This window comes from Jaculus jaculus, chromosome 1, assembly GCF_020740685.1.
Source record: "Jaculus jaculus isolate mJacJac1 chromosome 1, mJacJac1.mat.Y.cur, whole genome shotgun sequence".
Taxonomy (NCBI): Eukaryota; Metazoa; Chordata; class Mammalia; order Rodentia; family Dipodidae; genus Jaculus; species Jaculus jaculus.
In genome coordinates, this window is record NC_059102.1 from 88798613 (window position 1) to 88823854 (window position 25242).

The window sequence follows — 25242 nt, forward strand, 5'->3', positions numbered from 1 at the left end:
TAAGTTTTAGTATACAGAATTGTTGGAATGTAACATTAGCTATTACAAATTCATTGTTACAACTTCCTTAGCCAAAGTTTCCCGAAGCATACCCTCCCCTCACTTACACACTCTCTGCATTTCTACTACAGCCTGGCACGCTCCCACCTCCTTTACCAGGGTGCCATGCTCTTAGATTTCCCTCACAGGTGGCTGGCCATTGCTCTTCAGTTTTCTTTATAGGCTTCTCTTCTTGCTCTACTGACCTGAAAGTGTCCTTCACCTTCCTGCAAACTTGCACTCACAGGTACCCACCCTCTCAAAGGAAACCAGTTCCACCTGCTTGCCAATGACTCCCCTGTCTGTTTCTCCAAGATAGTCCTCACTCAGTTGCCACATGCATGTGCTCCAGGGGTACCTGCACCACCAACAAATTCACCCATAACTTTCAAGTGATTTTCATCTGCTTCTTTTTTCAAGCCTATGCTTTGCATCTTCACAAACATCAATTTTAACTAATTATCAAAGCACTCAGGAAGCAGATGTAGGAGGATCACCCTGAGTTCAAGGCCACCCTGAGACTACGTAGTGAATTCTAGGTCAGCCTTGGTTAGAGTAAGACCCTACTTTGAAAAACCAAAAATAAATAAATTTTTAAAAGCCCTTAAGCAGGAGTGTCTAAACTTGACATAGCAACATAATGTTGTCATCTACAAGTGTGCTGGACAGCATTCAAACCTATCCTAGGATGCCTTCAGTGTGTGGGCTGCAGGGTGGACACACCTGCTTTAATGGCCATTATTTTTTATAATATAATCACACTTCCTGGGAATAACCAGAACTGTTTACCACATTTCTTGTATTTCCTTTGTTCTCTTATCATACTCTTGTTCCTCAACTCTGAGTAACTTACAGCTCCCATACTGTCATGTTATCTTACTCACTTTGCCATTCCAACAGTGTTATCATACCTACTTTCTCTTCCTGTATGCTTCCCTCCATTGCCTGAGTTGGTTACTACAAACTCATTATTTAAAATCTTGCTAAAGTATTAATTCCTCTGAAGTCTTCCTCACACTCCCAATAAAATATGAATTTGGCATCTCATTTATAGCATTCCTCTATTAATGAAATCATCACATAGAATGATAATCACTTTGTCTTATCAAATCCCTAAATTGTGAAACAGTCAATGCAACTTTAGAGTTAATTTAAAAAGAGGGTAGTTGTCTGCCTTGCAATTGAGAGTGTAACTTATTAAAGGCATTTTGTTAGACAGTTTGTCAATATACAGAAATATTAAATGCACATGATGTTTGACTCAGTAATTCCATTCCTAAGAATCTCTTCCACTGAAAGATTCAAATATGAATACACACATTCTGATAGCATTGATTAAAAGAGCAAAAAAATTAAGAATGATTTACACCACCACCAGCTGGAGAGCTGGCTTACTGGTTAGATGCTTTCTTGTGAAGCCTAAGGACCCCAGTTTGATGCTTGATTCCCTAGGACCCAGGTTAACCAGATGCACAAGGGGGCGCATATATCTCGAGTTTGTTTGCAGTGGCTGGAGGCCCTGGTGTGCCCATTCTCTCTCCCTCCCCCATCACTCCCAAATTAAAAAAAAAATTAAATGAAAAATATAGGTCTGGAGAGATGGCTTAGAGGTTAAGGCTCTTGCCTGCAAAGCCTCAGGACTCCTGTTTGACTCTTCAGGTCCCACATAAGCCAGACACACAGAGTGATACATATGCGTAAGGTTGCACATGCACGCAAGGGGACACACATCTGGAGTCTGACTGCACTGGCGGGAGGCCCTGGCACACTAATTTTCTCCCTCTTTCCTGCTCTCCAATTAAAACAGGAAAATACAGCTGGGTGTGGTGGAGCATGCATTTAATCCTAGCACTCCAGAGGCAGAGGTAGGAGCATCACCATGAGTTCAAGGCTACCCTGAGATACACAGTGAATTCCAGGTCAGTGTAGGCTAGAGTGAAACGCTATCTGTACAAACAAAAACAACCCCCCCCCCAAAAGGGAAGAAAAATATAACTAATTACCAGCCTCAAAAGAAGGAAGTAGTGACATTACTCCAAAAACCTTCAATAATCCTAAACAAATAAAAAGCTCTAACTTTTCAATAAAACTAAGGACTAAATAAAGTGCTATTTTTACAAATCCCAAATACAATTTTCTTTTAAAGATTTTTTTTTAACTAAGGAAAAAGTCTCCATAAAGCTGTGTTCTGACTGAGTATCTTTGTTTAGAGGGCAGATATCAATATCATATAAAACTTTATTCTAGGAAAAAGATTGTTCCTCAAAGTTTAAATAAGCAAGTATGTTATTTGCTCCATATAAATACTTAATACATTTCCTAGAGAGAAAATCTTGATTTGGCAACATCACATTACCCCTCACTGTGCAATAGGGTCAAATCTTTGACACTCACTCATGTACTCTTACTGAGAACTGACTGGAAGAGAGAAAGCCCGTCCTTCAAACTGCAAGTGCCAGGGCTGACTATTTTCTGTGTTCCTGCTAGCTTTGAGTTTCTGAAACACACGAGTCTCACAAATGGGATTTTTTTTGTTGGAACACTAGTACAAAATCAGGTAAAATAATCACACAGAGCCTCAAGAGGACTGACACTCTCAGAGACCTGTTGACTGACAACTCAAATAAAAAAGCAAAGCTAAAGATAAGCTCATCAGAAAGTCAGAGCAAGCACAGTAAGAGGATGAGGGCAGCCTTTTGGTGTACAACTGAGATTCTCCCACTATCATGTAGGACTAATCTACAAAAATGGAGCACTTTCTCCTAAACCATTGTGATAATGAACATTCATTCTTCAAGACAATGTAAAGTAAAAATATGTAATAAATCAAATAATAAACACTCAAATAATGAACATTCTGGAAAAACAGCTTAGACTTACTAAACTTTTTTCAAAATATCATTTCAGCCAAAAAAAAAAAAAAAAAAGAAATATCCAGTTGGAGTCCAAGCACACCATATTGAGAAAAATAAGCCAGTTCAGAAGTCATGCACAATGATTCCACATACATAAATTACCTAAAATAGTTAAACTCATCAAACTTTATAAAATAAAAGACTAGAATGGTTTTTCAAGCAGGAAGAAAGGTAGAGTTTTTCTAATAGCCACTAAGTTTCAATGAAGTAGTGAACAACTTCTAGGAAGAATTGAATGACTTTAAATATACAGTAATAATATAATAAGCAATATATTAATAATATATAATTAATAATATATATTAATAATAATGTTATATAGTATATAAGTAATTATTACAATGCTAAGTATATGGTGCTAATGTTACATTCTAACCATAATCAAATTAAAATTTAAAAATACGCAAGGTTCAGGATCCATATTGAAGTATTAAAAAAGTGGTTTCTGAGAAACACACAGATAAACTAAAAAGGCTAACAAAACATAATTTTAATGAGAACATTAACACTGCAAAGTAATTAAAATACTACACCCCCATATGCAGTACCAAGATTAGAAAGATGTTAATTTTTTCACCAAATTTGCTTTAACTTTTATTAATAAGACAGAGCTATATTTGTTGAGGTTATACTTTATTTGCCTTTTGAAAGAAATAAAACTGTATCATACATAAAAACAGCCTCACCACATCTCCTACCCCAGTAACCAGTGCCCATGTGTTCCTGTGTTGTCATTCTGATACAAGCCATTTACTCATGTACTTTTGAAAAATATAAATACCATCATAACCATACATGTGTATGTATATGTACATGTATATACATATTAATAAAGCATAATTCTGAAACTTAGTAAGTACTATACCACATTCTTTGCCTTATCACCATTGATTTACCCCTATTTCTACACATAGCCAATTAGGTGTGTATTAACTTTTTTTTTACATTATATACCTGAAATACATATCTCATTGAGCACATGTGATCACAACAATTCTCTTTAAAAAAATATTTACTTATTTAGTTAGTTAGTTATTAGAGAGAGTGTGGGAGCACCAGGACTTCCAGCCACCATAAATGAACTCCAGATGCATGTGCCGCCACATGCATCTGGCTTATGTGGGCTCTGGGGAATCAAACCTCAGTCCTTAGGCTTTGCAGGCAAGCACCCTAACCACTAAGCCATCTCTCTAGCACAACAATTCTTATTAAGTATGAAATGTGAAAGGAAACCTAAAATTAGAATGCATAAATAAACTAATTTGGATTGGGTGTGGTGGTTCATGCCTACTATCCCAGTAGCTGCTAAGGTGAGGAAGATGTTCAAGGCCATAATTTATCCTAAGAAAAGAAATACAGAAACTAACTTGGGTAGGACACAAAACCCACTAGTATTGTATCTACATGTCTATATTATAAAGGCCCCAAAGTAAAGTCTATTTCCATCTCAGGTGCATGCCCATATTTTAAGAGACAAATCTAAGTTCCAAAAGGAAAATAAAAAGATTAGAGAAGAAATAAAGAAAGTAATTTAAAAACTTGATGAAGCAGGGAGTGGTGGCACAGGCCTTTAATCCCAGCACTCCAGAGGCAGAACGAGGAGGCTCACTGTGAGTTTGAGGCCAGCCTGGGAATACAGAGTGAGTTCCATGTCAGCCTGGGCTAGAATGAGATCCTACCTTAAAAAGAAAGAAAGAAAGAAAGAAAGAAAGAAAGAAAGAAAGAAGGAAGGAAGGAAGGAAGGAAGGAAGGAAGGAAGGAAGGAAGGAAGGAAGGAAGGAAGGAAGGAAGGAAGGAAGGGAGGAAGGAGGAAAATGGATGAAACAAAGAACTGGTTCTTCAAAAACAAATAAACAAGACTGATGAGCCCCTGGCAAACTGAATAAAAGAAACAGATTAGAGACAATCAGCAAGATTAGAGGTGAAAAGGGGACATTACAACAGAAACCAGCAAAACAAAGAATCATAAGGACATGTTTTAAAAACTTATATTCCAAAAACCTGGAAAATCTAGAAATGGATGAACTCCTTGATTTATATAATCCATGAAAGCTAAACCTTGAAGAGGTAAATTATGTGAATAGAGCTGTAACATCTAACAAGATTAAAACACTACTTAAAAGCCCCCTAACCAAAAAACATCAGGCCCAGAAGAATTCATGACTGAATTCTACCAAATCTTTATAGAAGAAATAAAACCACTGCTTATCAAGTTATTTCAAAAATTGAATAGGAGGATACAGTCCCTAACTCTTTTTAGGAAGCCAGTGTTAAGCTAAAACCAAAAACAAATAGAGGCACAGCAAAAAAAAGGAAATTATAGACTAATATCCCTGATGAACTAAAATTCAAATATTTTCAATATGATCCTTGCAAATTAATTCCAAGAATACAGCAAAAGCATCATCTACCTCTACCAGGTAGGTTTCATCCCAGGGATGCAGGGGTGGTTCAACATACAGCAATTGATAAGTGAAATATATCACACAAATAGACTTAAGGACAGAAATCATGATCATTTAAATAGATTCAAAAAAAGACTTGAAAAAGCCAGGTACAGTGGCTCATGCCTTTCATCCCAGCACTTTGGAGGCAGAGGTAGGAGGATCAGCTCTGAGTTCAAGGGCAGCCTGAGACTACATAGTGAATTCTAGGCCAACCTGGGCTAGAGTGAGACCCTACCTCAAACCAACCCAACAAACATAAAGGCTTGACAAAATCCAACATTCCCTCGGGATTAAAATACTGGAGAGACTAGGGATGGAGGGATCATATCTCAATGTAATAAAGGCTATGCACAACAGACATAAAGCCCTATCATACTAAATGAGAAAAAAATCTGATGCATTCCCACCAAGGTCTGGGAAAGACAGGGGTGTTACCACCCCCCACTACTATTAACATATTATTATATTAACATAGCACATGAAATCTTACCTCAAGTGAGCCATGAGACAGAAGGAAGAAATCTGAATTGGAAAGGGAGAAGTCAAACTAGCTTCATTTAGATCATATGATTCTATGTTTAAGAGATCTGAAAGCATCCACCAAAAAACCTTTACAGCTATTAGTAAAGTGGCCAGATATAAAATCAACACACACAAATAAATAATCTTCATAAATATTAATGACAAACATACTGAAAAATAAATCAGAGAAACATCCCATTTATAATAGCCACAGAAAAAAATATATCTTCGAATATCCTAAACCAAAGAAGTGAAAGACCTCTATCAGAAAATATTAGGATACTGAGGAAGAAATCCAGGAGAAGAATGATGATGAAAAGATCTCTCATGTTCATGGAAAAATTAGTATCATGAAAACAGTCAACCTCCCAAAGCAATATACAGATTCAATGTAACTCCAGTAAAACTGTAACTCCAGTCAAAATCCAAGCACCATTCCTCATATAAACAGTAAAAAATAGTATCAAAATCCAGATAGAAGCACAAAAAAACCTCAGATAGCAACAAATATCCTCAGCAAAAGGAATACAATTCTGATTTCAAGATATACTACAAAGCCATAGTAATAAAAACAGCCTGGTACTGGCAAAAACAGATACATAGATCAATATACTAGAAGACCCAGATATAAGTTCTAGTAACTTCAGCTGTCTGATCTTTGACAAAGAGGCCAAAAACATGCAATGGAGAAAGGGTCATATTTTCAACAACTGATGCTAGAAAAACTGGATGATCATATGTGAATGAATGAATCTAGACTCTCTTTCTTCACCCTGCACATAATCAACTCCAAATGGACCATGGACCTCAATATAAGACCTTCAGCTGTAAAACAAAGAGAAGGAAAATCAGGAAGAACACTCCAAGATACAGGTATGGTGAAAGACTTTCTGAATAAGATCCCAGTAGTTAAATTAGACAAATATTCAGCCATTATGATCTCATAAAACTAAAAAGCTATTGCATAGCTAATCAAACCATCAAAGGAGTCAATTGACAACCTACAAAATGGGAGAAAATCTTTTCTAGTTACATATCTGACAGTTTTAATATCTAGAATACACAAAGGACTCAGAATCTAAGCAATATAAAAATCAAACCACTCAAAAAATGGGGTTGGGAAGTAACATAGAGTTCTCAAATAAAGAAATGTGAATGACAAATACATATCTACAAAGATGTTCAACATTTTTAGCTTTGAGGAAAATGCAAATTAGAACTACTTTGAGATTACATCTCACTCCTGGCAGAATGGCTATCATCAAAAAAAAAAAAAATCAAATGACAGTAAACACTGTCAAGAGGGTACGGAAAGAGGATTCCTCACCCACTATGAGTGGAAGTACAAACATACAGCCACTATGGAAACCAGTATGGAGGTTTCTCAAAATATCTAAAACTAGTTTCACTTTAACTACACTATTTTTAGCTTGCACCCACAATTCACAATGAAAAGAACAAATACCTAATCTGATCTGAAAAGAAATAATCCAAAAATTAAGAATTATCAGTTTTTGAAATATGGACTTAATACTGCTATGCAATTTTGTATTATTAAGATATTATAGGAGGCTGTAGAGATGGCTTAGCAGTTAAGGCACTTGCCTGCAAAGCCAAAGGATCCAGGTTTGATTCTGCAAAACCCACATAAAGCAGATGGACAAGGGGACGCAAGCACCTAGAGTTCGTTTGCAGTGGCTCGAGGTCCTGGTATGCACACTCTCTCTCTATCTGCCTCTTTCTCTCGCTCTCTCTCAATAAAGAAATAAATTTTGAGCCGGGCATGGTGGTGCACGCCTTTAATCCCAGCACTTGGGAGGCAGAGGTAGGAGGATCGCCATGAGTTCAAGGCCACCCTCAGACTCCATAGTGAATTCCAGGTCAGCCTGGGCTAGAGTGAGACCCTACCTCGAAAAACCAAAAAATTAAAAATTTAAAAAAAAAGAAATAAATTTTGAAAACAGATATTATAAGCATTAAGGTTTTTAAAAAGTCTTACAACAGAACTACAATTTGACATAGGTATACCACTTTTGAGCATATACCTTAAAGACTCTTTAGAGATAGTTGCTCAGCCATGCTTGTTGCTGCTCTATTCAAATAGCTAAGAAATGGAACCAGCCAGAAACCCATCAACTCATGAATATATAATGAAGATGTCACACACACACAAAATTTAATTCTATTCAGTGGTAAGGAAAAATTAAATTTGGAGAAAAATATAAATGGGCCTAGAAAAAATTATACTAAACAAGTTTTATAAGGCTCAGAAAGACAAATGCTACAATGTCCTCTTTTAGAATAGTTTGATTTCCTCATAAACTTGTACTAAGCATCAGTAGTACTAGTCAGAGACCTAGAATGAGACATGGAGAGAGGAGAAAGAAGGAGAGACCAGTGGAGGAGACAGTAGACAGGAAAGTGGGGACAAAGTACAGATGGTAGAAGAGTCTGGAGGTAAAAGAAGAGAAGGGAGAGGAGGAAGATACACAAAACTAAAAATGGCATGAATTAATAGCATGGAAACGTACTGCTTTTGTTAGCTTACTAAAAGATATCACTCTCTTGCCAGGCGTGGTGGTGCACACCTTTAATCCCAGCACTTGGGAAGCAGAGGTAGGAGGATCACTGAGTTCAAGGCCACCCTGTGACTACATAGTGAATTCCAGGTCAGCTTGGGCCAGAATGAGACCCTACCTCAAACAAAAAAAAAAAAAACAGAAGAAGAAGAAGAAGGTAAATCAGGAAAAGAGAGATAAAGAGGGAACAGTTTAGGTAGAAGTAGCCTGACGTGGTGAAGAAGGCTTTACCCTAAAACCATGAGCAGTTGCTGGTAAATCTCAGTGCCAGAATAAGATTACCACCCCAAGTGAGGCTCATGGAACCCCCCCAAATCAAGGCAAGCTATCATAAATGGTAAAAGTCAAAAATTTTAAGAGAAATTCAAATTTTTATATATTGTTATGATAATAAAAATGATATAATCATCTTAAGAAAAATAGAAGTTACCAAAAGTTAAACATAGAATTGAACCTGACCAAATAGATCCAATAGAAATCTACTCAGGAGATTTTAAAAATACATTCACACAGAAATCTGTAAGTGAATATTCAAAGCAGCATCACTCACAATAGACAAAAATGGAAACCAGTCAAATGGCCATCAAATTGCAAATTAAAAACAAAATGGGAATTATGTATACAATGGAATGCTGCTCAGCTATGAAAAATGAATACTGATCATGCTATGACAAGGGCACATGTAGGCCTAGTAAATAAAATAACATGTAAAGCACACAGCATGCTATCAAAACAAATAAGTACCTAGCATGTGACTATAAAGATATAAATCAGTTCATGTCAAGTACATTACACACAAATATACAATGAACTGGGTAGAAGGTTTATAGAAAGATAGCCACAGAATCTAGCACATGAGGAGAGAGACTCTATCAATATATTTCACTTTAGAGGAGTGTTTTACTACAGCTTTGTTATCCTTCATCACAAAGAAATCTTTAATGAATTGAAGGCCCGGTCGTCTATACATAGAAAAGCCACTCTTCTGGTGGCAGGTGGGCACACAGAAGACAAGCTCTGACAACACTCAAAGTGCCTCTACAAAGTAAGATCACAGACTCCAGGTGGCTCCATGTATCTGGGCGTGAAAACCTCTTTTCAAACATGCTTTTGGGTGCTGCTGCTGCTCCCAAAACTGGACTTTAATGGAGCACTGGTTTACAGAACACAAAATTCTATTTGCTCAGTTTCTTTGCTTTGAACTAAATTATCTCCATTTGGGGCATACTTAGAAACTACAATACCTTTGAGTGAAAAGTAAAAAATAACATAATTTTAAATGTCTGGAAGTTATTAAATGCTTCCTTACATATGAGGCAATGTTCTAAATATTTCACACAAAACCATTTTATATAATCCTAACCTTCTTCAAGAACACTCTTAACTTCACATTTTATAAGAAAGTAAGCCCCATAGATGTTGAGTCATTTATCCAATAGCATATAGTCTGTGTTCTACCCCATATGTAATGGTACAACCTTTAGATCCAGAAGAATCCATAAAAATAACAGGAACAGTATGTTCAAGTGCATGTGTGTGTATGTCAGTTATGTGTGTGTTCAGTTTAACAAGTGATTATACTTTGTAATCCTTAAAATCTCTAGAAATATGAAGATAAGAAAAAAAACATTTCACTAAAAAAGTAATTTCTTTTCCTATTTTACAAACATTAACATTTTAGAATAATAATCACTTATTTTCAAAGGAGTATTTAATAAATTAAATTTAGTCTGACTTCATATAATTGAAATTATCTTTTGAAAGCTACTTCCTTTAAGATTAAGACACGATAGACAAAATTTCAAGAAGGCAAACTTAGCTTCTGTTTTAACAGTGGCTAGTGTTAAAATTGTTTAACAGCCAAAATTATTTTAAGCATCATTTGATTGATAGATGATTTTCTCAAAGATTAATGGGTAAACATTACCTACCTTGTTTTTAAAATAAACCTCAATTGGCAAAATGAAACCAGCATAACCAGATTCTTCTACTTTGTAAGGTGGATCTTTGCACACTGCAACATTAAAAAAGAAAATAGGGAAGATGAGAATAGCAGACAAAAGGCATCATTTTGTTCATTTCCTTTTTTTTTTTATATTGACAGCTACCATACTTAACAGACAATAAACCATGAAAATTCCCTCCCCTCCCCGACTTTCCCCTTCACAAATCCACACTCCATCATATCCCCTCCTTCTCTCTATTACTTTTTCTTTTATTGTGATGTCATATTTTCCTCCTGTTATGAGGTTCTACTGCAAGGTCATGGATATCAGGGCCAATTTCTGACTGGACAATTGCGTATGTAAGCAGTCCTACCCATCTTTGGGCTCTTACATTCTTTCTGCCACCTCTTCCACAATGGACCCTGAACCTTGAAAGGTGTGACAGAGATGTTTCAGTGCTAAACACTCCTCCGTTACATCCTCTCAGCATTATGGTGCGCAAAAGGCATAGTTTTTAAAAAAAAAAAAAAATTCCCACCTCACCCTCTAGAACATGCCCAGACTTTTCTCTGCCCTTTGCCAACTTCACAGTTGAGTCTCTGACCTATCTGTCTTCTCCAAAATCCGTAACATTGATGTTCCTATTTGAAGTAAAAAGAATGGAAGCTATTTATTGAAGTTGAGTGGGTCAATAACAAGAGATATGTGGTAACCAGGCTTTAAAGCTTTAGAAAAATTAAGAACAGCTCCTATGACAACAACTCCACAGAACTACAAGCTTCCCAACAGAAGTCTCCATAACTAGGTGCTGTGGTGAATCACATAAGTGCCTCACTTGTCTGAGATGTCCTAACTTCTGTGCTGCCATCCTTCCTTAGAAAATCTCAACACCAAGGTCTATCACTTTTCCTGATGCCAATTATAATTCTTTCCCTCTGGGGAAAAGATTTATTGAAGTACCACTATAAATACAAACACTTAAAACCTAATCACATCATAAAAATATACAAGATACAATAAGGCTTTTGTATTTTTATGGTGTTAGAATGAAGGAAATTCTTAGGGAATTAGAGACCATAGGAAAATAAATAAAAACTTCATTTCTCTACAATTTCCATTAAATCAAAATCAATTATAGAACAACTGAAACTATCCTGGTTAAGATTGCAGTTTTGTAGTATAACAAGTAAAACTTAACATGCTAAATATCAAGGCCACGTGCTCTGGTATCCCATGTCCTCGGCAGCAGTCCCAGTTTACCTCTGCAGGCTTCCTGCTTTTGTAAGGACCACAGCCTCTATGCTTCACTGGAATGTATCATATCAATTCCCCAATAACATGCACAGCGTCTCCAGCCCAGGCTGAACTTCTTCCCACTCTTCCTCAGTTCACATATTGAAGTTACTCAGTATCCTTTTCTCCTCCAGATCCCAACTTCACAAAGTCTTTGTGAGCAGCAAAGTGCTAGCATTCCTTCCAGTACCCTCCCAAAGCATTAAGTGTCTGAATTACTACAATGACACTCAACAAAGTACCTTCTGACCATCTACCAGGAATCACTGAACAGGGAGGATGGTTCAGAAGTTAAAGGTACTTGCTTTCAAAGCCTGCTGGTCCTGGGTTCAATTCCCTAGCACCCATGGAAAGCCAGATATATACAAAATGACATATCCATCTATAGTTCATTTGCAGCAGCAAAGGACTCATATGCCCTGACTCACACACACACTCTCACACATGCACACATATTCTTTTAATTTGAAAACAATTATAATTAAAAATATTTTATTAATTTAGGAGAGAGACAGAGAGAGAATGAATGGGTGTGCCAGGACCTCCAGCAACTGAAAACAAATTATAGATGTGAGCACCAGCTTGTGCATCTGGCTTTATGTGGGTACTGCTTTGCAGGAAAGCACCTTAACCTATAAGCCATCTCTCCAGCGCTATAATTGAAATAAAAGAATCATACCTGCCAATTTTTCTTCTCTCAAGGACAGAAATTAAAGGATGTATCAAGAACTCAGACTGCTGCAATAGCTAGTACCTCTGCGTGCCAAACTATGACCCCGCTCAAACTCCAGGCTACCTCTGCAAAGTTGCTCCACCTCTCTGAATCTTGGGGTTCTCTTAAACACAGTCTAAAGATTAATAATGGTGACTACGATCTACTGAATGCTCCGTAAGTTGACATCCTATCGTCTGATTTAAGGTACCATGTGAGTCCAATGATTAGGAAAGGTATATGGAGCCCTCCTGAACAGGTTTGATGCCCTTCAAAGAAGCCCCGGAGAGCTCTTTCACCTCTGCCACCATGTGAGACCACAGCAAGAAACCAGGTCGGCACCCTAAAGAGGACCTACTCAGAACCTAACCATGTTGGTACCCTGACTTCAGACTTGTCTACCAGAACCGTAAGAAATAAGTGTCTTCTCTTTCTAAGCTACCATATCTATGTCAAACTATTACAGCAACTTGAATGGACAAAGATGAATATAAAGGATCCAGCATAACCCCATGAGGCAGAAAATCTAACCCTAAAATACTCAGTTATCATATAACCTCTCCAGATGAAATTAACAAGGTGATAGCAGGAAGACAGGTCTGGACTTGGGTCACAACACTCAGGTCCATGGCCTTGGACTAGGGATTCTCCAGACAGCTTTTCCTTCAATTCCCTGTAACAGGGAAAATGTCACAAATATTTATAGATACAGAAAGCTATACTGTGGGCAAGTTTTTTTGTTTTTTTTTTTTTTTCCTGGAAACAGGTCTCATTATGTAGGCCAGACTCACTTAGAATATTTTTTGTTTTTTGAGGTAGGGTCTCGCTCTAGCCCAGGATGACCTGGAATTCACCATATAGTCTCAAACTGGCCTCAAACTCACAGTGATCCTTCCACCTCTACCTCCTGAGTGTTGGGATTAAAGGTGTGCAGTACCACCATGCCCAGCAGGCTTGGAATTTTTGATGCTCCTACCTCAGGCTCCTGAGTTCTGGGATTATAAGCATGTGCTACCCCACCCAGCTGAAAACAAGATTTGAAGTTTGACTGTCCCACATGAGGAAAATTTTCCAAAACTGACATCTGAAAAAGTAATAAAGCATCCTGACTGACCTTGTATGATATTCTAATGAAAAAGCAAAAAGACCCTGGGTAGATTCATCCTTCATCCACTGACCATCTGCCAACCCGTTATGAATATTCAAATACCCAGAACACTTGGGTGGGCAAGTCAACAAGTGTGCAGAGCAGCCCCACCCTGAAGAGGATGGCTGGCATGAAACCCATGGCTACTTCCTGGCTGCAGAATGCTTTCAAAACAGCAGTTTCAGTGTCCAGGTTGCTTGGGATTAATCATGCCAAAGTCATTTGAAGGAAGTTTATTTTGTGGGTTGTTGCACATGCCAGAGAAGTTATAGCTGTTCCTCTATACAGCCTTTTGTTTAATTCATTTGCTCTATTCTGCATGCAAATTGCTCCAATTATAGGAAACAGCTGCTAGTGGGTACAGCTTAGAGTTGCAGATCCTAGATTTTTTTTCTACCCCCAAAAGGAAATGACCTGCTATGTATTAATATGCTATAGAAATCTGTTTTTGTATGAAAATATTTACTAACTTAAATTACAGTTATTTTTAAATGCAATGTTTTCATCAATAACAATGAATAAGGTATAGCACCAAGCTCTTAATTAGAAGTAAATAACAGAAATTTTTTAGACATAATAAAGATGCCAGAAAATCAATAGCAATATAAATACAAACTTATAGTTCTCATCTAAAGAAAGCCAAATTAGGAGAACTGATTTACGTGGGTATCTTAAGATCATTAATATGAGATGCATAGCTACTTTTATAAAATAAACAGGAATTAAACTTAAAGATATGTCAGCCAGAAGGAATAGTTCATTATACATAAAGCCCTTATTTTTACACAAGTTAGGCCATCTTTCATAGAGGTCACCTCTGTCACTTAGCAATACTTCAAAGAGAATCCCTTCTCCATGACCACTGCCATTTGTCAGGGTTATGAGATCTGAGTACCCAGGAGCCTTCAACTCACTCTTCCTCTTGCTTGTTCATGAGTCACAAAATCCCTGACACTCATGTGACTAAAAAATCAAGTTTCCTTCATTGTGGCACTGATGCCAAAGAAGTCACTTTCCCAACAGTGGTAAAAAATGATACAGAATAGAAAATGTTGTCCTAAAGGAGACTTCTCTTGAGTACCCAGTGTGGAACTAGTTCTGAAAGGACGACATTTTAGGCAACCAAATAAAAGGCCATGTCAAAACTAACATTCTATAGCTATAAATAATGACTTCTCTTTCCTCTCCTATATATTACTACCCATACTAACCAGGGCATAGTTTCAAAAGCAACTTATCCCACGAAACTTCATGCCCAAAAGGAAAAGACCAAAGGTTTTGTAAGAAGTAATTGAATATAGAGCCACCAACAGACCCAGTTATTCCCTTATTGGGCATTTACACTTAATGTTCCATGTTTCACTACAGAGATATTTGCTCAACCATGCTTATAGCTGCTGAATTCATAATTGCTAAGAACTGGAATCCACCCAGGTGCCCATCATTGGATGAATGGATAACAAAGTTGTAGTACATTTACACAATGGAATTCTACTCAGCAGCAAGAAAAAAATGATACAATGAAATTTGTAGAAAAATGGACAGATTTGGAACAGACCATACTTAGGGAACTCACAAACCACAGAAAGACAAACACCGCATGGTCTCACTCATCTGCTGTTCCTAACCTGGACCAGCTTGAGTTGCTGACATACCTGATAGACAACTCAAGGTCCAGACAATAAGGATGGGAAGGTTTGGGGGGAGGGGAAATGCAAGGTGGGGCAAAACAAACACAAAACTAAACCCAAATGAACTGGAACCATAGAAGCCTATATTCTTGAAGACAGACAAAAAGATACAATCCTCAACACAGTAAGAGGGGCCCACCTGAAAAGAAGGGCCCTAAAGAGGGTGGGATGAAGCCCAAGCTTTTTTTTTTTTTTTTTTTTTGTCTCTGGCCTGTAACTCACAGTTCCAGAAATCAGTTGCTACCCACAATGAGCTGTTGATCGAAGTCCCCAAGACAAGACAGGCTTCTGTCAAAGCACTTGATTAACCACCTTAGGCAAAAGGTTAGCCTGTCTAATGCTGCAAAGCACTAAATGAGCTACTCGGAAAATGCTGCCAACAACAGTCTGAGCAACCAGAGGTCCAAGCTACATAGAAGCAAACACCTTGACAGGATGTACATGTCAGTGCAATGGTGGCACACAGCCTCAGTGAATAACCAATAGCTTTCTGATTGGCTAAGAGATCCACTGAGTATAAAGGAACCCATATCTGGAATTGGGAAGGAGATCAGAAACCTATGGAGACAAAGATTATGCTCTCCAGTGTCAAGTTCTCACTAGTCTTTGGCTAAAAGAGGGATTACATATATCAACTTCTCCCCTAAAAGAATAACACTTACCCCATTTAAACTATGCTGACTTCACTCTACATTTTAGAATCTGTCCTTTTTTCAGCAGGCAGTGAGACTCGAGGAGATAACCTACCCCTCGCACTTCAGCCAAGCCACAGCTGAAACCAAAGAGGAACTGGGGAGATGAGCAAGAGTGCTGCTTCCATGGCAAACCTGACCATCATCACCAGGGTGTAGGAGACAGACCCTGAGGATACTTAACACTTACTAAAGCAGATTCAGAACCTCCTAAGAACTCATCACTGAAGTAGACTTAAAACACACCCAACACAGCTCAGGGAATTTTGTGAAAGAGGGGGCGGAAAGAATGTAAGAGCCACAGGTAGAAATGACATGCCCAGATGCATCGCCTCCCCCCTAAAACTGACTGCTGCTCCCACAACACATAACCCACAACCCCGTAAGGACTACCTGCAACCCCACTGAAGAGGGTCCCAAGTGGATCGGGAGTAGGGATGAGGGAAGAGGGTACCAACACATGGTGTAGCCCTACAAAAAAATATTGTTAACAATAATAAATAAAAATTTAAAAATTAATTGGACTTTCCTACCTTAAAATAGTTTTTCAAAATAATAGACATAACACACACCAAAATGTGTAAATTGTGTCAAAATGCTAATAATACACATTGACCATTAACTTATTAGATTTTGAAACTGATAAAAATGTACACAATAGATAAAATTCTATAAGGAAAAGGAGGTTATGATTTAGTTAACTAAAAGTAAGGTAAATCATTAGTAAAATTTTTAATATTTTGCTTTAGGAGAAAAAGGTTTAAAAAGCAGCTATGCTTTATAGAGAAACAAATGTTCCTAAGGAGGTCAGGGAGATGGCTCAGTGGGAAAGTGTCTGCTGCACAGCATGAAGAATTGAGTTTGATCTCCAACACCCACATAAAAGTTGGGCGTAATAATGCACGCCTATGGAGAGATGGCTTAGCGGTTAAGCGCTTACCTGTGAAGCCTAAGGACCCCAGTTCAAGGCTCGGTTCCCCAGGTCCCACATTAGCCACATGCACAAGGGGGCGCACGCGTCTGGAGTTCGTTTGCAGAGGCTGGAAGCCCTGGCGTGCCCATTCTCTCTCTCTCTCCCTCTATCTGTCTTTCTCTCTGTGTCTGTTGCTCTCAAATAAATAAATAAATAATTTTAAAAAAATAATGCACGCCTATCACCCCAGTGCTGAGGGGGAGGTGGGGAGAATCACTGGGAATGACCATCTGAAAAGATCTGCAGAGAGAACTCTGTCTCAAGGAAATTAGGAAGAATAACAACAGAGGAGGACACCTGATGTCCTATGGCCTCAGCTTGCATGTACATGAGTGTGCATCTGCACACCCATGTGCATGCACTATATATACCACACATACTATACACACACACTCCACAGATGGTCCCTAGATGAATAAGAAAATTTATGCTCATACAATATCACATATACAAAAATAAATTTAATTAATTAAATAACTGGACCAATGCTTTTAACACCAGGAAAAGCAACTCCATAAAATTCTCTACAAATCTGTGAGACCTTCATTTAAGCTTTAAAATGCCATTAGACAACCATTTACTTCCTGCTTCTTGGGAAACAGTTGGCAAGTTTCCCTCTAGAGCATTTTTCTGGTCTGCTTAGGCACTGTGAGTGATGCCCATTTGAATACTTCTGTTAAAAACATGGCCCAGTATCTCATTGATAACTACTGGTTTTATTTTATTTACTGCAGAGTTCTTCAGGAAGGAAACACACCACAGTCTCATTATCTAGAGACGTGTTATTATCACTGCTTTGTTTCAACTGTCGCATCGAGCTTGAGCATTTTTGGACTCTTTCCCTTCCTACCTCCGTTCCACCAAAGTAATCCACAGAAACAGAGAACATGAGTCCTTAAATCCTGCCACATAAACCAAGTGGTTCTGCTCCAGGGTTTGGAGTGTAAGTACCAGGGTGGCTCACCACACTGCCCCATAAACATGTTCAAAGCCTTGGGCTGATGCACTTTAAAAAGAACAAAAGTCAACAGTTGGGTTTTGTTTTTCTCCATATAAGCCTGCATGCATGTTCACATGTGTGCACACGCATACATACACACACACCACATACATGTTCATCACTTTTTTATTTCAGCTCATTTCTAAACAACAGCAAAAAATATTTGGTTTTAATACTTCCTTAATTTCCTTGAAAAAAGGAATAAAAACAATGGACAAAATTTGAGTTGTGTTGAGTTTTCACTTAGATCATTTTTAAAACTCAAGTGCACTCCTACAAGAACACAATTATTTCCAAATGCAACTGTATGCTCACAAGGTAGTTAGTTGCCTTTCATAGAGATTTAGAAATAGTAACTAAATACAGTTAGCTAATGTGATAAAGGCAGACTACCATCTACTTCCTCCAGGTTCACAAGGCCCAACTCAAATAGAATCTCTTCCAGAAAACCTTGTGTCAATGCTTTCCAAACGAATGCCAGCATATCATTCCTAGATCCCTTTACATTTCCAACCATACCATATGAGTATCTTAATATATCTGTCACCATCAAGTTTCAAACTCAATCCAACTTCATTCTGAACTTCCAAGGCATAAAACCTTCCCTCTGGTCTCTTCTCACCCCACAGCCCATCATTTACAAAACTGAAAGAACTGCTAAAAGGTAACGTTAACATGGCCTTCCAAAACTGAGAAGGCACAAGCATGACGATTGAGAAGAAGGCATGTAAGGCCTGGATGGCAAGCAGAGTATGACAAAAGGCATTAGTAAAGTAAAACACAACATACTGACATAACAGAGGTAGAAATTTTGAGAATGGAGAGAAAACAGAACAAATAAAGATTACTGATATGTAGAGAAACTCGTTCTACATGCATAAATTCAAATACAGGTGGAAAAAAATAAAAGAAGCATTGTTCTTCTTAAAATCTTAGGGAAAACTCCAAGGTTTGCAATAAGAGTTCTGTACTACAAGTTAGCCTCAATGTAAACTCTTAATAAGAATTTTAAACAATGGTTTCATTTGTTAGTAACTTGAAATCTTTATTTATAGATTCAGAGTATCCCTCATATCTCTCTCCAGAGGTAGGAAATGTTTTCTAAGTATATATACATTTTTAGCTTTTTTGGATTTTTTTGAGGCATGTTCTCATAAGCCCGAGTTAGTCTCAAAGGTATTATGTAGTCAAGGATACTCTTCAACTTCCGACCCTCCTGTATCCACTTTCTAAGTGCTAGGATTTCAGGCAAACCCCACCATGCCTGCTTTATGAAGTGGTAGGGATTGAACCCAGAACCTTTTGTGTGTTAGGCAAGCATTCTACCAACTAAACTTTCTGAAAAATTTGTCATTAGAGTTAGCTAAGTCTATGGAGCTGAGGTTAAATCTATGTATCACATCTTGAGAAATGATGACACAAATGATAAAACAGGAATTCCTTCACAATCATTGCCTCAAGTTACTTATTGTAACAAATGAACCAGGAAAGTACAGAAATTTCTGAAATGAGGCAACAATATGATGCTAGCAAATATTAAATAATTCTTCAAGCTTTCATCTGTCAATAACATTTAGGGTTCTTGTCCTAGCAAATTTGGCCATGATTTCTCCATGCTTATTACATGGATTTGCTTCAAACAATTAATCTAGTAGAAACATTTTCAGGTTAATTTGATGAGAAATGGCATAAAATTATCTTCAGAAAGTTTATCCAATAAACAAACCTAATTTTTATGGAGAATTACTCGGGTGGAAAAATAATGAGATTTCTATCCCATGGATAACTCCAATCCAAACGAGAGTCTGAGGCAAGGGCAGCAAGAGCCCAAGGCCAGGCTAAGCTATACACAGAGAACCATTCTCCATTAGAGGAAAAGTTTTAAGCCATGGGCAAAATGTTCACATTTCATAAGTCCTTCTGGAAAGCAGTACTCACTACCCAAAGAAGATTCTGCTGGGGAAGTAACTAAGACAACACGCTCCCAGTGTTACTCTACCTGGAATGATGTCCATCTAAAGTACTGTTATTCCTATGGCTTTGTAATTTCTAATCAAATCCATAAACACCCAACAGCCTCATTTCCTAAAATAATCACCGTATAATTTCTTTATGTGGCAGAAGTATTTTAAAAAAATAATCGTGACAACATGCTGATATTGGTGTTTTTACTACATTACTGTGTAACAGTTAGGTCAGCTATTGCTAAGACTAATGCTGATTTTTATTTGGGGGGTAGAAATTCTACATCTTTAAGGCCAGAGCAGGAAGAAAGACAAGAAGGCACATGCATAGGAGAAAATGTTAAGGAAAAAGTATCGAGTGGTTACATAACAACAAAACAGCACTGAATAACAAATATATGGTAAAAATAAAACGGGCTGTGGCAATAAGAAGGGGAATTCATTTTAGTTTAGAATCAGTCCTTCTCTGAGCAGGTAACACTGAGGACAGACAAAAAAGGAAAACAGAAGGGTACAGGTTAATCTGTCAGAGAAGCACAGTATTTACATTGCTTGCAGAGGAAGATGTGTACACAATCTAGAAAAGGCTGCGCTTATACTGGTCTTCAGAGCCTCTTTCTGTGCCTGGTTTGTCCTCTATAAGCTATGGGCCACTTGCCTCTTCCCATACATTGCCTAACTGTACACGTCACCCATTCTGAGCTCAACACTTAACACCCACATAGGTTTGCCTGTTATCATTTCACAATCTCATTTCTCTTATATTAAATTTCCCCAATACTATAAACTCCCAAGGAAGTAATGACTCTTCATTAGGAAGTCTTTATAAGTAGAAACAGTTCTTGGGAATTTGCATAATTTAATTTTAGGTGAAAAATTTAAAAATCTGTCCCTTGAAATGTCAGAGTTCATAAATATAATATAAAAGAAAGCATAGATTGAGGGATTCTAACTATTAAAAAGTAGTAAACTTTAAGTGAAATTTAAGAAAAAGAAAAACTGCAAGTAGAAAAGTTATCTATTCAAGTTAGAAAAATATGCTGCAAGCTAGGAGAAGAAGATAAATGAACATTTAAAATACAAAGACACAGAAAACTTCCAATTCCTCAAGGATATATACTCATATTAAAAGGATACTGTACAACTGAAATGAATTTTCTTTTCATTAAGAGCTCAGAGCATAAGAATTGTGTTAAAGTACTATATACCAGTACTCTCTCCCATAGCATGCAATTCAATGTCTTGTTCTGTATTCTTGTCAAAACTGTATTCTTGTCAAAAGGCAGGGGACAATAAAATGGTGTCATACACAAGAGAGCTATCAGCTGGTATTAGGATGACAAAACTAGCCATGTGCCATAAAATAATTAAATACAATAAATCAAGTTTAAGACTTATTTCTTGAAAAAAAAATTGCTGAGATCACCACAATATAACTTCAAAGAAGTACTAAATGATGAGGAGTCAACAAAAGGAAATGATTTAGTTTTTCACTTTTCAATTTCTGCTGTATTCTCTTTCCAATAGGGAAAAAAAGTGCATCTAGAAAAGAATCCAAAACCAGAAGAGTTAAGGGCAAAAGTTCTTTTTCAGCATCTTGTGGACTTTACTTATTTGTTCCCTGCATAGGATTTAACAGAGGTATAGTTGATCATGAGTAGAGTGATTAATGTGAGTTCCACTGAACAATAAACACAGATGGAATAAAGGAAAATAATATGATGACACGGTTTATACAGTGTGTATGTAGGAATAAAGTTTACCATCCTCCTACCTCAGGCTCTCAATTGACTGGATTATAGGCATATACAACCACTCCCAGCATCACTGAAATTACTTTTAGTTTGTGTTAAAGGGAGTGAGTATGATATTGACAAAAGGGTAAAGAAAAGGAAATTCTATTAAGGCATAATTTGAAGAAAAAGTTTAGAAGATTATAACACAAATTCAAATGTATAAGAAACACTTAACTGACTTAAGTACTTCTTAATGGCTACTTTACATATTGAGGCATTATGAAAAATATGCTAAGAGGAAGGTTTAAAAAGGGGGCAGGGGCTAGAGAGATGGCTTGGTGGTTAAGGCACTTGCCTGCAAAGCCTAAGGACTCAGGTTCAATTTCCCAGTATGCATGTAATCCAAATGCACAAAGTGGTACATGCATCTGGGGTTTATAGTGGCCAGAGGCCCTGGCGTGCCCATTCCCTATCTGCCTTTCTCTCTCTCTCTCTCTCATAAACAAACAAGTAAAATTATTTACTAAGAAAGATGGTAAAAAAAAAATACAGGAACTAATAGCTAAGAGCTTTATCCTTTAAAACAGTGAAAAAGAAGTCACTTCTCTACAAATAGAAACATTCAAATAATACACAAGGCACAGTTGACCACTGTCCTAAGTAAGCCAAGAGAACAGCAAGTGGAAAAAAAATGAGACTGAAAAGGAAGAACATGGAGCAAAAGGAGGTTGAAGGTCAAGATGATGCCAGAAATTACTACTGTACCCTAAAAATCATGGTAAGCATTTGTAAGAATGAAGTGTTCTTCTAGCTCAACTCATGGGCTCACTGAAAAGCAGAGTGTAACAGCAAGCTTTTGGTAAAGGGGAGGGAGGGAGGGAGGGAGGGAGGGAGGGAGGGAGGGAGGGAGGGAGGGAGTGTGTGTGTGTTTGTGTGTGTGTGTGTGTGTGTGTGTGTGTGTTATTAGCAGCCAGAGCTGCTGAAAGGGACTTCATACTCAGATCTGCCTTGGACATCCACATGCATTCTATTCTTATTTATAAAACAGAGCTAATGTCATTTCCTGCTTCACAGAGCCCTTGTATACCTTAAAACATCACCTATTCTAAAAGAACAAATCAAGTAATCCCTGTTGACCCTGAGAACACTCCCACCAAAACTGTCCATCAGTATTCAAATACAAACTGCAACTATATGGAAACTTATTTTGGAACTTCTCATAAATGCTTCCTAAAAGCAGATGGAAATACATATATTTGCAGTGAGTTTAATTCAACTTCCATTAGTCAAGTTACAAGGTCATGTACATGTATTATAAAGCAGAGTCACTAAAATACAATAATAAAACAATTTGAGTATAAAGGGAAATGTTACCTGAGCTTAAGTCCTATGTTGCAACAACAACAACAACTAACAAGAAATAAAATGTTTAACTCCAATTTTACCAACTAGTCATCTGACCCAGTGGTGAGTCCCTTTAAATTACTCAACTTGGACCTCTAAAATTCTGTTTTTTTGTTTTTTGGGTCTTTTGGGGGGTGGGGTTCAAGGAAGAGTCTCACTCGAGCCCTGGCTGACCTGGGACTCACTTTATAGCTCCAGGCTGGCCTTGAACTCATAGAAATCCTCCTGCCTCAGGCTCCCAGAGTTCTGGTATTAAAGGCATGCCCCACCAGCCCTAAAGAGGAGCTGCATGCACTATTCCTGTATTAAAGGAAGCTGCATTTTGCCTTATAAAATAGCTTCATTTAAACTTAAAACATCTACCAGGTAATTACCATATTTGCTATAATAAAATTAGGGAATTGATATAAGACAAACCACAAAGCAACAAGGATTCAAGATCATACTTTAATTGGGCTTAGGTGGAGTTTTATCTGCTTTGGGGACTTGAGGAAGGAGAGGCAGGACTCATGTAGCCCAGGCTGGCCTCATATGCCCTCTGTCGTTAAGGATGACCTTGAACTCCTCATTTTACTGCCTCTGCCTCCCAAGGGCTGGGATAGCAAGTAGGCAGCACCACTCCAGGCTTCAATTTGGTTTTGGTTTTATAGTTCTGTGAATTGAAACTGTAGCTTCGAGGTTAAGTGTGCTACCACTGAACTACATAGCCAGTGACACTTGAATTGTTTTAAATATATTTTGGTCGAGGCTTTGCACAATCAGATAAGTTTGTTTTTACTAGACCATTAAAGGAATACTAATCATCTTACAGAGTCTTCCCCACCAAAATGATATCATGAGATTTTCTTTACTTCATTTCAATTCAATTTCTTATTTCCATTCCTACCATGCAGTCAGATTAACGCTGCCGAAGACCCTACTTCACATGCATAAATCAAAATGGAAGTTTAATTCCTCAGAACTTGATATAATTTAGTTACAGTAGTATTTTAACTCAAGCATTAAGGAATAAAAGAACACACTGTATTGGCAGCACTCATGTGAAACACCATGCCCTAGAAAGGTAAATCAACTGTTTGCACACTAAGCACAGCACACTATGTAAAAAGCTCTTGAATGCTTTTATTTTACTATAAATTATATGTTTAATACCCCTGTTCTTAATCACAGCGAAGCATATTACATTACTTTTTAAACAGAATGCACCCTGCCACAATGTAGTCAATCTTAATAGTATTCTAGAACAGACTGCCCATATGAAAGATAGGTTGATGAATAGGTTTATGTCCTGTCCACGCAGATGAAACAGCTCAACAGAGAGATTAAATGAGGCATCCGCAAGTAGCTGAATTTTAAAGTCACATAGAGAAACACAACTCAAACCAAATGTTAAAGGCAAAGGTCAAATAAAATAATAATTAAGACTCTAACCTGAAGCCAGCTAGTGTTTGCTAGCTCAGTGTAAATCAGAAGAATAATTCCTCCCCCTAAAATGTGTCCATAGTTACTTTTACTCAGTCAGTTCTGGATGGTAAGTGAGGAAAGTAAGTTGAGCTGAGTCCCACATCACCTTTACAGAAGTCCCCTCCTACTGGAAACCTATTGGGCTGTAAGTGGATATTCACCACACATGTGAAAACTCTCTTGTTATGCTTTAAAAATAAATTTGACATAAACAACAAAACATTAAGAGAAATATGAATTTTGCTAACAGCTTCTATTTTCTGTTATAAAGAAATCTACCATAAGAAAGGGAAGGGTAGCTTATAGAGAAGAAAGCCGTGGTGTATGTTTTGAGTACCTTTGCTTATTGAATATCCTGCTAGTAGTTGGTTCCAACCCATCCCTTAACTGACTGAATTTAAGTATTTCTCTGCGTACACATACTTTCTACAGAAATAGGGAAATATAAACAGCTGCAAGAAAATATGGGAAGTATAAAACTAGCTAAAAGAATAGCCAAAGGGATGTTTATAATTACATAAGTATATATTTTGGACGTATTATTACCCCATCTTGAAAGAAGCTCAATGTACTTAAACATGTTTATTCTTGTTGTTGTTGTTCAAGTTAAAGTTCTTGTGGAATTGTAAAATCTTAATCAGAAGCATCCAGTCAGTAGGTATGTATGTCTCTGCCAACTAGATATTTATAGCAACACCTTATATCTGGCAAATGTGTA

The 25242-nt window shown here is 37.4% G+C and overlaps 1 protein-coding gene across 2 annotated transcripts in view; it reads right to left on the reverse strand.

Annotated features, from left to right (window-relative positions):
• Mllt3 (MLLT3 super elongation complex subunit) overlaps window positions 1-25242 on the reverse strand; it is a 296116-nt gene that overhangs the window by 120712 nt on the left and 150162 nt on the right. For both annotated transcript variants that reach the window (XM_004658414.3, XM_004658415.2), the window contains exon 3: window positions 10434-10516. In XM_004658414.3, the coding sequence (XP_004658471.1) occupies window positions 10434-10516 (83 nt within the window). The remainder of the gene's footprint in view (window positions 1-10433; window positions 10517-25242) is intronic.